At 41.3% G+C, this 14690-nt stretch overlaps 1 protein-coding gene across 7 annotated transcripts in view; it reads left to right on the top strand.

Annotated features, from left to right (window-relative positions):
* Positions 1-14690, top strand: part of APH1B (aph-1 homolog B, gamma-secretase subunit) — a 140483-nt gene that overhangs the window by 30266 nt on the left and 95527 nt on the right. For 6 of the 7 annotated variants that reach the window (XR_002077998.2, XM_019441875.2, XM_019441872.2 and 3 more), the window contains exon 6: positions 8953-9147. Coding sequence is in view for 6 of the 7 variants with exons in the window: in XM_019441875.2 (XP_019297420.2) it covers positions 8953-9120 (168 nt within the window). In the remaining variant the exon portion in view is untranslated. Of the gene's footprint in view, positions 1-8952; positions 12511-14690 lie in introns of those variants that run through there. The other variant, XM_019441876.2, reaches the window with a different exon arrangement.

Raw genomic sequence — 14690 nt, 5'->3', positions numbered from 1 at the left:
TTTTAGGTAAGCAAAACAGTTTAGTGAACAAAACAAAGATCCCTGCTTTTACAGTTTAGTGGTGAGAGAAAGGCAGCAAGCAGCAGGCATAATAAATAAGAAATTTTATCGTGATAGGTGCTATGGAAAGTAGAGCAGAGTTAAAAGGAATCCAGAGTGTGGGGAGGCAGAGGATGTCCAATTTTTTAATTAGGTGGTCAGAGTAGGCTTCGTTGTGAAGGTGACCTTTGAGCAAAGAAGTGAAGTAGATTGGTCATGCGGCTCTCTGGGGAAGAGCATCCTGGACTGCACAACCAGTAGCAAAGTCTAAGATCAAAGAAATTGCTTGGCGTATTTTTGTAAGTGAGGGTGGCCAGAACAGAGTGAGCTAGGGTAAAGGTAATAGATACTGTCACAGAGTTGAAGGTGGGGAGGGAAGTAGAGGTTAGAAGTGAGAACCACATCTAGATAATGCAAGACATTGACATTTACTGTCAGTGAAATGGGAGTCGTTGCAGGGTGTTAGGGCCATGATCTGACTCAAATTTTTAAAAGATCACTTGGCCGTGTTAAGAGTGAACTGTAGCAGGGAAAGATTATAGTCATCAGGAGAAGGATGGTGATAACTTGCGTAAAAAAGCAGTGGATATAATGAGAAATGATCAGATTGAGGATATATTTTTGAAAGTAGAGCCAGCAGTATTTCCTTACAGATTGGGTAAGGCATAGAGTGAAAGAAGAGGAGCCAAGGATGTCTCCAAGGTTTGGGCCTGGACAATTAGAAGGATGGAGTTACCATCAGCTGGGATGGGGGAGCTTGTGAGGGTGGATCAAGGAGTTCATCTGGACACATTATAAAGGTGAAATAGAGGTGCCTATTGGACATCCTAGTGAAAATATCCATTAGGCAGTTGGATGAGAAAGTACGGAGTTGGGGAGAGAAATCCAGGCCAGAAACCCAAAGACTGAGCTCTGGGACGCTCCCACATTGACACTGGGGAAAGAGAAGGTGCCAGCAAAAGAGACTGAGAAAGAGCCACTAGTGAGGTTGGAAGAAAACCAGGAGCCAGATGTCCTGGAAGCCAGATGTGTTAAGGAGAGAATGATCAGCTGTAGTAGATGCCTGTGGAATAAAACCCAGACTTCTTTGTTTGACATAAGCCTCTTATCAGCCTTACTGGTACAGAACGTAACCTCCTGCTGCTCCCCACAGTTCACATCATATGCTCCATCTAAATTAATCCATTGTGGCTTCCCAGTAGGTGTGCCTTGTCCATGCTGTTTTATCTGCAGTGACGCGTCTCCCCCTAACCTAAGTCAGTTTGGAAAAGTACTCGTTCCATGTAAAGCCTCCCTGGAAAAGGTTCATATTCCAGACTGAGCACGATCACCAGCCCTTATTCATAGCTCTGTTATAACACTTATCCACAGATAACACTGTTTTATTTAATATAGCTATTTATTCATTTATTTATTTTTAAAAATTTACATCCAAATTAGCATATAGTGCAATAATGATTTCAAGAGTAGAATCCAGTGATACATACAACACCCAGTGCTCATCCCAGCAAGTGTCCTCCTTGATACCCCTTGCCCATGTAGCCCATCCCCCCATCCCAAACCCCTCCAGCAGTCCTCAGTTCTCTGTATTTAAGAGTCTGCAGCTACTTTCGAGGGAGTGCTTTTCCTTTACTCTCACGATGTGCTGCACGCTTCTCCCCTTTCTCTGTCCTCTCTCTGCAAAAACAGCTCCCTACCCTCCACAGCTTCTCTCTCTCTCCCCCACTTCACCTCTCCGCACCATGTACCTGCCAAGTTCTGTGGTTCAAGTTATGCAGATTGTTGTGTTAATCCTCAGATCAATTTCCTAGATGTGCAAAATAATGTGGTGCTGATCTAGCTGCATTTCAGGGATGAGAGAATCTGAGAACTTGAGTGCTGTGCTGCTCTCCCATCTTGGCCTCACCATCTTATTTAATATCGTTTTTGTATATCTCTCTCCAACTAGAGTTTGATCATCAGGGATGATCTTATCTTGTCAATCTTTGTATCCTCAATCCTATAAATGTTGTAGAATATTGAATAGTTGATATTCTCTTTAATGATTAAAGAGAACCCAGGAAAATAAACTAAAATAAAAAAGAATTTGGGAAATTTGGAAGATTATCTACCAAAATTTTAATAGTAGTTATCTCTGAATAGCAGAGGGGGGAGGGGAACGGGGTAGTGCTTGGTGGCTCAGTCAGTTAAACATCTGACTCTTGATACCCGCTCAGGTCTTGATCTCCTGGTTGTGAGTTTAAGCCCCCTGTGGGGCTCCATGCTAGACATGAAGCCTACTTAAGAAAAATAACACACACACAGAAACATATACAGATCAAAACTGTACATCTTGTAACCTATGTAACTCGAACCTACATGAAAACTGAAACAGCAGATCCCATGAGCCTCCTACCACGGTCCTGACTTCTAACACCATGGCTTGCCTTGCCTTTTGGTAGTTTATGTAAACAGAACTATACGGTATTTACTCTTGTGTCTGACTTCTTTCGCTTAACATTATCTTTGTGAGATTCATCTATATATATTGCTCATTTATTGCACTCTAGTATTCTACTTTGTGACTGTACTATGATTTATCCATTCAACCGCAGAAATGGTATCTCTAGTTTTTGACTTTTGTGACTAATTATAATGCTTTGAGCATTCTAGAATATATCTCTTTTGAATATATGTGTACATTTCTTTTGGATGTATGCCTAGGAGCGGAATTGCTGATCATGGGGTGTGCATATGTCAGCTGTTCATACCACTCAGCTTTTCAGAGTCGTTGTATTGACTTACATTCCCATTAATTTGTGAGTGGCAGTTCCTCCACCTCCTCACCAGTGGTTGGTATGGCACTGTCTTGTTATTGATCCCCCTGGGTATGTGGTGGTATCACATTATGGTCTTAATTAGCATTTCACTAATGATTAATGAGATTAAGCAGATCTTCATATATTTATTGGCCATTTGGATCATTCTTTTTTTTTTTTTTGAGTTGTAAGAGTTGTTTATTTTTTAAATTTTTTTATATGAAATTTATTCTCAAATTGGTTTCCATACAATACCCAGTGCTCATCCCAACAGGTGCGCTCCTTAATGCCCATCACCCACTTTCCTCTCCCCTCCCACCCCCCATCAACCTTCAGTTTATTCTCAGTATTTAAGAGTGTCTTATGGTTTGCCTCCTTCCCTCTCTGTAACTTTTTTACCCTCCCTTCTCCTCCTCCCTGGTCTTCAGTTGAGTTTCTCAGGATCCAGATATGAGTGAAAACATATGGTATCTGTCTTTCTCTGCCTGACTTACTTCACTTAGCATAACACTCTCCAGTTCCATCCATGTTGCTACAAATGGCCAGATTTCAGTCATTCTCATTGCCAAATAGTGTTCCATTATATATATAAACCACATCTTCTTTTTTTTTTTTAATTTTTTTTTAACGTTTATTTGTTTTTTTGAGACAGAGACAGAGCATGAACGGGGGGAGGGTCAGAGAGAGAGGGAGAGACAGAATCTGAAACGGGCTCCAGGCTCTGAGCTGTCAGCACAGAGCCCGACGTGGGGCTTGAACTCACGGACCGTGAGATCATGACCTGAGCCGAAGTCGGTCGCTCAACTGACTGAGCCACCCAGGTGGCCCAAAACCACATCTTCTTTATCCATTCATCAGTTGATGGACATTTAGGCTCTTTCCATAATTTGGCTATTGTTGAAAGTGCTGTTATAAACATTGGGGTATAAGTACCCTTATGCGTCAGCACTCCTGTATCCCTTGGGTAAATTCCTAGCAGTGCTATTGCTGCGTCATAGGGTAGATATATTTTTAATTTTTTGAGGAACCTCCACACTGTTTTCCAGAGCAGCTGTACCAGTTTGCATTCTCACCAACATTGCAAGAGGGTTCCTGTTTCTCAACATCCTCGCCAGCATCTATAGTCCCCTGATTTGTTCATTTTAGCCACTCTGACTGGCATGCGGTGGTATCTCAGTGTGGTTTTTTTTTTTAAATTTTTTTTTCAACGTTTTTTTTTTTTAAATTTATTTTTGGGACAGAGAGACAGAGCATGAACGGGGGAGGGGCAGAGAGAGAGGGAGACACAGAATTGGAAACAGGCTCCAGGCTCCGAGCCATCAGCCCAGAGCCTGACGCGGGGCTCGAACTCACAGACCGCGAGATCGTGACCTGGCTGAAGTTGGTCGCTTAACCGACTGCGCCACCCAGGCGCCCCTCTCAGTGTGGTTTTGATTTGTATTTCCCTAATGAGGAGTGACGTTGAGCATCTCTTCATGTGCCTCTTGGCCATCTGGATGTCTTCTTTAGAGAAGTGTCTATTCATGTCTTCTGCCCATTTCTTCACTGGATTATTTATTTTTGGGGTGTGGAGTTTGGTGAGCTCTTTATAGATTTTGGATACTAGCCCTTTGTCTGATATGTCATTTGCAAATATCTTTCCCAATTCCATCGATTGCCTTTTAGTTTTATTGATTGTTTCCTTTTCAGTGCAGAGCTTTTTATCTTGGTGAGGTCCCAATTCATTTTTTGCTTTTAATTCCCTTACCTTTGGAGATGTGTCAAGTAAGCAATTGCTGCAGCTGAGGTCAGAGAGGTTTTTTCCTGCTTTCTCCTCAAGGGTTTTGATGGTTTCCTGTCTCACATTCAGGTCCTTCATCTATTTTGAGTTTATTTTTGTGAATGGTGTAAGTTAGTGGTCTAGTTTCATTCTTCTGCATGTTGCTGTCCAGTTCTCCCAGCACCATTTGTTAAAGAGACTGTCTTTTTTCCATCGGATAATTCTGGTTTTTTTTAGAGCAAGAGAAAGAACAGGCATACACACGTGAGTGGGGGAGGGGGTGAGAGAGAGAGAGAGAGAGAGAGAGAGCGAGCATGTGAGCAAGGGAGGGGCAGAGAGAGAGAGAGGGAGATAGAAAATCCCAAGCAGGCTCCATGCTGTCAGCACAGAGCCCAACTCAGGGCTCGATCCCACAAATTGTGAGATTATGACCTGAGCTGAAATCAAGTCAGACGCTCAACCGACTGAGTCACCCAGGCGCCCCTGGATAATTCTTTTGTGAAGTACCTATTCAAATCTTTTGCCTATAAATCATTTTGATTTTTAGGAGTTCTTTTTATGTTCTCCGACAAAACGTCTTTGTCAGATATACATATTGTAAATAACTTCTCCTGGTTTATCTTTATCTCCTCATACTGTTGTCTTTTTTTATAAGCAAAGTTCCTCATTCTAATGTAGTTTAATCAATTTTTCTTTATGGTTTGCAGTTTTTGTGTTCTGTTCAATAAATACTAACCTATCTGAATTTCAAGTTTTAAAATTTGTTTATTTTACTCATTTGTGTATTCTAATTTTCTGCAACAATCACAGCTGCTTTTGTAATTGTTTAAAAGAGAAAAAACATTTAAAGAAACTAAAGAGAAATACAAAAGAGCTTAGCACCCTGTAAAATAAATTAAAATTCAGTGGATTTGAGGTAAATTATTCTGAAGAATCCAGAAAATGCTCAATGCCTGCCATACCCACTGATGCCTCTTGAGAAAAGCACTTTTTCTGCATAAGTAGCTACGTGCAAAATCAGCCCATTTTCCTGGCCAGAGCTGATAGGTGGGATCATGTACAGGTATGGTGAGGGTAAGGACAGTGAGGAGCCGTGGAGGCACTTCCCCTGAAGCCCCTTATTTGCAAAGGTGTATGGTGGCAAGTTGACCCAATCAGATTCTCTCCTTTGGTACGTGTAAGTGCTGGCTTACGTGGGAACCCATCTCCTTATCTTACCCTGGCCCAGTAAAGGAAGTATCCCTCTTTCTGTCAAAGGCCAGTCCCTCCTCCTGGCCACCAGATCCAAATCTCGTTTAAGGACTTCACTCCTCTGATTGTGCCCTTTATCCCATACCACCAGCTTTTCCCTCTTTTCATCAACATACAGACATAACGTTTTGCTTTTTTTTTTTTTAGAGAGCATAAGCAGGGGAGTGAGGTGGGGGGGGGGGTGGGGAGAGAGAGAGAGGGAGAGAGAGAGGGAGAGAGAGAGAGAGAGAGAGAGAGAGAGAGAGAGAATATCTTAGGTAGGCTCCACGCTTAGCTCAGAGCCCGATGCAGGGTTCCATCCCATAACTCTGGAATCATGACCTGACCCGAAATCAAGAGTCGGACAGTCAACCACCTGAGCTACCCAAATGCCCCCATGTAGACATATCTTTAAAAAAAAAAAAAAAAAAAAAAAAAATCTCTCCTCTTGCCTTTCCCCCTCCTAGCCTTCACTCCTTTTTTTCTCTTCCACATCACAGCCAAATTTCTCAGAGTTATGTCCACTAATTTTGTCTCCACTTCCTCACCTCTCCTGCTTCAATCCAGTCTGGCTTCTGCTCAACCACCTTCTTTGTTGTTGTTGTTGTTGTTGTTGTTGTTGTTCTTAAATTTTTTTTAACATTTATTTACTTTTGAGAGAGAGAGAGTGAGCACAAGTAGGGGAGGGGCAGAGCGAGGGAGACAGAGGATCTGAAGCAGGCTCTGTGCTGTGAGCACAGAGAACGATGCTGGGCTGGAACTCACCCAGCATCCCAGCTGGAGCCACCCAGGTGCTCCTCAACCACTCTTCCAAGATTGCACTTGTCAAGGTCAAAACAGACTTTCGTTTCTCCAAATCTGATGGACATTGGTGTTTTGGTTTTGGTTTTTTTTTTTTTTTTTTTTTCATTTCAGCAGCCTTTAAAAGAGTTCACCTTCTGTGAAACATTTTCCTCTTTTGACTGCTATATCACACTGTCCTGATTTTTCTTTTACCTCACTATTTGCTCTTCTCAGACCCCTTTGCTGACTCTTCCAGTACAAGTCAAGCTAACAGATTGGGGTACCTGGGGGTAACAGATTCAGTACGAGTCAAGCTAACAGATTGGGGTACTCAGTCAGTTGAATGTCCGACTTTGGCTCAGGTCATGATCCCGTGCTTCATGGGTTCGAGCCCCGTGTCGGGCTCTGTGCTGATGGCTCAGAGCCTGGAGCCTGCTTCAGATTCTGTGCCTCCCTCTCTGTCTGCCCCTCTCCTGCTTGCACTCTGTCTGTCTCCCAAAAATAAATATTTAAAAAAATGTAAAAAAAAAAAAAAGAGTCAAGCTAATAGAAAGGTGTTGACACTTTTAATTTGCTCCTATAATACTAAGCAGCACAAACAATCTATAAATGTTCTCAGGGCTTATTCTTCTCCTTTCCCTTCTTTCTACAGTAGCTCCCTGGGTAGAGACATGGCTTTAAATACCATCTATGGGGGTGCCTAGATGGCTCAGTCAGTTGAGTATCTGCCTCTTGATTTCAGCTCAGGTTATGATCCCAGGGTCATGGAAATGAGCCCCATATTGGGCTCTGCGCTGGGTATGGGTCCTGCTTTAAGATTTTCTCTCTCTCTCCCTCTCTGTCTCTCTCTGTCTCTCTCTCACACACACACACATACACATTCTCTCTCTCTTTTTTAGAGAGAACTCTAAAAAATAATAAAATAAAAATAAAATTTTAAAAATTTTTAAATTTTATGCTTATGGACTGTGCTTTTGTATTCCTCTTTCCAGCCCAGGCCTCTCCTCTGAGCCCCATGCTCATATACCTAATGCTTACCTGACATTCCGTCCTTTGAAATCTCACAGGCATTTCACTCTTAGCGTGTCCTTATTGGACTTGATTCTTACCCATCATTTCAAGCCTGGTCTTCCTCAAGTCTTTGTCATCTCCTTAAATAGCACCATCATTTACCAAGAGCCAGAAACCTGGAAGTCATTTTGGCCTCCCCCTTTCCCTCACATTGCATCCATCAGCAAGTCCTGTCAGTTCATACTGCCCACTCTCTCCATCTCTACTGCCACCACCCTGATTTCATCAACCAGTGCAGAATCTTCCCAATGAGTCTCCCTGCTTTCACAATTGCCTCCTTTAATCCATTCTGTGCAGTTTTAAACATCTAAGCCAAGTCGTTCAGCCCCTCCATGTAAGCCTGTTCTGTGACCCTCCATTGCACTGAGGATAAAATTTACACTCCTTACCCATATGCTACATAGCTGGTCCCTGCCTTCCTCTCTGATGCCTCATCTCTTGTGCTGCCTCTCCATCCCTACACATCAGTCATAGCCCTCTCTCAGGTTCTCAGCTGCCCCAGACTCTTTGCTTTACTCTCATTCCCTCCCTCAGTCTACATGAGGCTGGCTCTCTCCTCCCAACTATGTGTCTCACTTTACGTGCCACTTACTCAGGACCTCTCCTGAGCAACCTCAATAGACCACCTTATTCTTACTTATCCTGGCACCATCACAATTAGAATTATTCTGGCTAGCATTCATCACAATGTGTAATTATTTAATTCATTTATTCTTTCATTGTCTCTCTTCCTAGCGTATAAGCTCCAGTAGGTACATACTTTGGTCTTCACTGTTGTGTAACAGAGTACCTCTTGGCTTTTCATCATTGTTTTTTAAATAAACTTTTGGAAGCCTCAGCAATTATGCAGCTGAAAAAGAAATGCTGTGCCCTCTTGTTCCCTTAAATACTGAAGGTTCATATTAAGTAACTTGGACGTGTCCTACTTTCTTGCAAATATTAAGAGCCAGCTAACACAGAAATTATTATAAACTGGGCCCAGATTATATAACATGTATCTTCTCTTGGGTATTCCATTAGATGCTGACTTCTAATTACCCTCTAGGTTTGGCATTTGAATATTGCAAAGCGCACACCTATGGGTTAGCGTCTGTTGACTAGGTTAGTTCTGTTCGTCTTTGTGGAACTCCGCAGTACATGACATACATCATATGTTTGTTGAAACACACCCCAGCTGTTGAAAGTATCCTAGATTTTCCTTTAGCTTTGGTTACTCTACATGTTTAATAAGCTTGCTGTTGCTACCCAAACTGCTTTATTTTCCTTTTGCAGACCTTCATAAGTCCTCATTATGGAATAAATTTGGTGTCAACATATATAATTGTGGTACTCATGGGCATTTGGGCATTCTTTGTTGCTGGCGGCAGCTGCCGAAGCCTGAAACTGTGCCTACTCTGCCAAGACAAGGACTTCCTCCTTTTCAATCAGCGTTCCAGATAACCTCTGACAACCAGCACCTGCCAAACAGTAAGCTGCATCTTTAGAGGAAGCACAACTGTGCCTTTTTCTAAAAATTCCTTTTCCTGGTGGGATTTAGAAAAAACGAAACCCTCTAGATAAATAAAATATGACTTCATGCAACAGCTCTCTGGAAGGATACAGCAGTGGATGTACACATCCTGGCTGCACATTAGAATCGAATCCCTTGGGGAAGCGTAAAGAATATTGATATCTGGGGCTTCACCCTCCACATATAATTGGTCTGGGCATTTGGTCATTTTTAAAAGCTTTTCCCAGATGACTCTGATGTGCAGCCAGGTTGATAATCATCAGCGTCCAGATAGGAACTTTCTGAGAACACCATAAATGAATAAAAGTCCGATGTTTAGCCGTCTCTCAACTCAGCTTGTGCTGAGCAGGTAAATCTCTGACTGTCAGATCCTGCTTAGCCTTTGTCTTTTTAAGTTATGAAGTCACAAAACGCTAAAGGGCTCTCACCCCTGTGAACTTTTCATGTTCTTTATTATACCCTAAATTTATGAGAACATGGTAGGTTGTGCTTCTAAATGCAATAGTAAATTGCACTGACTTACTATGATAATTTAGCCAAAGTAAGCTAGTGATTAACAAGCTGCATTTTTTCCTGTAGTTTTACATTCTGGATTCTGCTTTTTGAGGCATTACTTTGTTTGTGAGCGTAGATTCAGTTTCTTTACCTAAAAATCAATTATTTTCTGATTTCTGGGAAGGTATGATAAACCAAGAATTTTTGTGCAACTTCCGTAAATCTTTCCTGGGTTTAAGGCTTTTCGTGAGCTGTGCCCCGAGGCAGTGTTTCCCAGCTGAGTGCTAGCAACCAGCTGGGCTAGTTGGGGTGAAGTCCATTGTTCTATCTCTGAGCAGTTCTGCAGGTTGCTGAGTGATGTACCCTGGGACACGCTTCACTAGAGCTGGTGAAAGTTCAAAAGCATGAGGAAAACAAGCCAGTAGAATGATGTTGACACTTTAAATTTGCTCCTGTGATACTAACCAGTACTTCCTCCTCCTCACCAAGTGATGTAGTGCAGAATTAGAAATATGTCTTAAACTGCCAAATTGATGCTTTTACAGAATCCGTATAATCTTTAGAGCTAGCAAATGTCTCTGGGTTTTAGTAGCAGATACAACACTCCCTTTATAGGAATACCCAAGGTGTTTGTTCAGCTTCTGAGCAACCTTTTGATTTCCTTTATAAAGAGGAAATGCCAGTGAATTGTGCCTTTACTAACTAGAAATTGCTCCCAGTTAATGGCTTTTAGAGAGTGGATGGTGTGAAATGAAAATTCCCTACACATTAAAGTGATAAGCTCAATGGATCCCATATGTGCAGTAGAACACCCAAAAGAAATGGGAGCAGCAATGAGAGAGAGCTCACCAGTGCCATGACAGATGGAAGAATTGAACGGTACTGTGATGGGAAAGAATAATGAACGTGTCTAAAGTGGAAATGTGGCCAGTGTTTTGGGCTAGCCACACATCATTCCAGGGGCCAGACCTTTCACATGAACTAGATCTTTATCGGTGAAATCTCCCCCCATGTTTAAATTATGAGAATTTCTCAATCTAGGGATTCAAGAGAAATAGGATTTCTAGCAAGGCTGTAAACAGTCCCATAGCAATTACAGTTATTACCCTAAAGTTCACTTCACAACACAAATACCGACGCTTCCCCTGGAGTTTGCAGTTTTCCCCCTTTATACCAAGTTTTCCTTAGATGAAAAGAGCCACAGGAAGAGTCAGAGGCATAGAGACTGAGCAGTGAAATTTACTGTGCAGAGTTAAGGGAAACAGGATACCCACTGAACTGCCCTTTATTCCTATAGGAATGTGGTGTTCTTTGATGAACAGAATAAGAAAAACAGATAGTTGGTTATTAGTATTGACTTACACATCTCTTAAATGGATAGTCTGATAAAATGTTTGATCTGTAAAGTATTGAAAAATCCGAGAATATTAGTCGTACACATTCCTGCCCTCTGAGGATATCCTCTGTGCTTTAATAGTTTAATATTAAGTAAAGAAGCTGGGATATGGTACAATCTTATTTATAAAAATTTCTCAGGCCAGAGGAAAATTTTCTTTGATGCTAAGACTCTTGTCTGAGGAAATTATTTTTGACTCCCTATGAATAAAGGAACTTTGTAATCCTGATTTCTCTTAAAATGTGAGCATTGCCATAGTCAGCTTAGGCACTGTTGTCATAAATAGCCCTGATTTGCCTGATGCCAAGGACACCCAGAAGGAGAGGAGAGGATAGTATTCCTCTGTTGCTGTGTATATATCGAGGTGCCTTTTTTTTTTTTTTAAACATTTGTTATCTATGGTGAGCCTTCTGAGCCCTGATAGTATTTGTAGAGGAGGTGGTGTTGATATTTTATGTTTTCCTCCGCACCAAGCTTTCTCAGTTTGGAAGGAAATGTGGGTTATAGAGTTAAAGTTGACCTTGGAATATGAATATTGTTGCAGTGCTTGAATATTTTGCCATGTGATTAATAGAGATTGGTTTTGTTGCTCTCTAATAAATTTGTATTTATTTTGTATTCATTTAAGTCAGTAGTTGTAACTGCAGAAGTTTTGTTACCTCAATCCTGGCCCACCTGGCTGGTCATATAGTAAGTAGCAGTTTCTTTTAGAGCATCTAATGAAAACATGGCTGAAAGGAAGAAATGATGATAATGGCAGATTGTCTAGAAAATGGTTTTTGTTCTCAATGTTAATTTTTTATTTTAAATCACACTTCAGTGTTTGCTGAGAGTGGTAGATTCACATCAAAAATATTAGGTGTTCTTATCCATAGAGTTGGTGCAGTGTATAAGCAGCTGTTGACAGAAGCTTCCTCGTACCTGCTACTCCTCCCACTTCCCAGTCAGCTCATACTAGCGCCAAGACAGGGATTAGCTGTCATTATGGGCCTGAGGGCTCCAGGGAGGCCAGGGTGGCGGCCTGTCTTGGGCAGCGGCAGCCTGATCCCCAGGAAGAGCTCCTTGAAGGTGCTAGCTTTCGTTAGCTAACTGTTTCTTAGGCCCTGCTATTCCTAACTCTGGGTGGACCAAGTAGGTATCACAACAAACCAATTTTAAAGTGCTTTGCTTAGAGCATTTTGTTTATGATTGCAATGTTTACAGTTCTCATTTAATACAAGGCTTTACTTCTATTAAATTCTAGTGTTTAGAGAGGTGGGGTACTGTATGTATCATTTTATGTAAGTATGCGATATGTATCATTTTATATAAGTTACGCCGTTATGTCATGTATCCTTGTAATGTCAGGCCTTGCGTTCAGTACACAATGCAATAGACTCTTTGCAGACCTGTATTTTTCAGTGAACAATAAAAATATTGTTTGGCACTATTCATTTCCCATGTTTCCTCTTTTTGGAGTAGTGTATCCTTCAGTATGTGTTGTTACAGTTTTTGTCTCTTATAAAACTTGGCTGTATATTCTGTTGTTTATGACTGGTCAGCTCTGAGACTTTTTAAAGAGAAATCTTTGTTACCTTAAAGTTCCTAAGGCCTATTTCATTTCTGTGTGTTCAGAAACAGTTTGGTGCAGAGAAGTTCTTTGAGGTGTTCTAAACCAAGTGGAAGATTATTCTTGAAGATGCTAGAATCACCTTGAAAAATCTCCTCTAAGTAATTTTTTTAAAAAAGTTTGAGAGAGAGAGAGAGAGAGGGAGAGCATGAGCAGAGGAGGGACAGAGAGAGAAGGAGAGAGAGAGAATCCCAAGTAGGCTCTGCACTGTCAGCGTGGAACCCGATGTGGGGCTTGAACTCACCAAACTGTGAGATCATGACCTGAGCCTAAGTTGGACACTCAACCGACTAAGCCACCCAGGCATCCATCTTTCTAAGTAATTGTAAAACAATGAATTTATAAAACAGCATGTAATAGTGGCTAAAGATGGGAATTGGTTGACAAAGAGAGTATAGTTTACTTTCTACCCAGTGACCCTGAGCAGCCTATAGAGTCCTTATGTTTTTTTCTCTCCTTGATGTGGAGGCAGGGCAGCTGAGGGGTTGAGCTTGGCTTTCACCATCAGGCTGTGAAGAGAATTGTTATGGCCAGAAACGCAAACCATGTGATACCTGTTCACTCTGGTTTGAAATGAGGCTGCTCAGGTTTATGTTGACTGTGTTATTCTGTGAAATAACCTCAGAGACCAAGAGCCTTTTGGTTGTAACTTGTAAGCCAGTGGAAGAGATGTACATTCTGTAGGTAATAGCCCAGATTTGTGTACAATTTTTTGGCCCCTTCCCACTGAAACTGTGGCTCTAGTTTAATTGTTTGATATTTAGTTGGAACAAGGATTTCTCTGTGACCAGCCTCAACACATGAGAAACCTCCAATGGAAAGAAGTACATATTTTATCTACATCTCATTGAAAATGTTGAATAGAAGGAGCTACTTAACTGGCTTTTGGATTTAGTCTTAGTAAAAGAATTGGGGACTTGACACATTCTAAGGCGACTGTAATTATGAGCCCTGAGCAGGTCCTGGCTTTAAGACTCAATAATACAAGGTACATGTTGCATGAGTGTGGATCACTATAAACCTTTCTTCGATTTTGTAGTAAACCATTCTTTTTTCAGTGCTTGAGCAAAATCAGAGATGGAGTTTGTAGTGTTTAATCAGGGCCTAGCACGCACAGAACACTGTATTAGATACTTTAAAAAGATGGAAAAGAACAAGATGGTGGAGATCTTTGTTCTCTGGGAACATACAATCTCACCGCACAGATTAAAACACATAAATATTACTTTAAGGCAACTAAAAATGTACTACCAATTATGAAATAATACAGAATAGCTTGAGTGCATGATACTTGCAATTTTAGTGGTAGATGAAAGGCACCTAGGTAATGGATGTAGATCCAGAGGAGAAGGTGTGACTGAGGACTGAACCCTGGGAAACTCCCAGCTGAGAGGTTGGAAAGGGGAAGTGGAATTGTGCCCTGAAGGAGGGAGGAAAACCGGGAGGTGGCCTGAGAGGGGAAAGTATGTCACATACTGTTGGATAATGAGTAAGATGAGAAGTGAGAATTGATCATTGCATATGAAGAGATGGAATTTCATTGTATGGATGAACACCTAAATGGAGTGGGTTATAAATATTGGGGGATAAGGACGTAGACACAGCATATTGGGTACAGACAACCATTATAATTGTAGTAGGGGAATGGGATGATAGCCTGAGGAGTATGAGGGGGCAACAGAGGGTGTCTTTCTTCCCCCCACCCCCGACCCCCATAATTTATCATTATAACAACATGTTTGTATGAAGATGGGAATTATTTAGTGGAAAGGGAAAATTGATTGATGCAGGAGATGGGGAGGATAGTTGCCAAAACAAAGTACCTGAGGGAAGAGTAGAGTGAAAGTTTTAGTATTAAATGCTTATATTGGGTAAGTCAGAATGCTTAAAATAGATGACTTCAAGCTTTTTCTTAAGAAACTAGAAAAAGAGCAAACTAAAGTTTACAAAATAAGCAGAAGAAAGGAAATAATGAAAAGAATAGCAAAAAATCACATAGC

The sequence above is a fragment of the Panthera pardus genome, unplaced genomic scaffold, assembly GCF_024362965.1.
Source record: "Panthera pardus isolate Hobbes unplaced genomic scaffold, ASM2436296v1 HiC_scaffold_24, whole genome shotgun sequence".
NCBI classification, from domain to species: domain Eukaryota; kingdom Metazoa; phylum Chordata; class Mammalia; order Carnivora; family Felidae; genus Panthera; species Panthera pardus.
The sequence above is the reverse complement of the archived record's forward strand: the minus strand, read 5'-3'. Positions and strand labels throughout refer to the sequence as shown.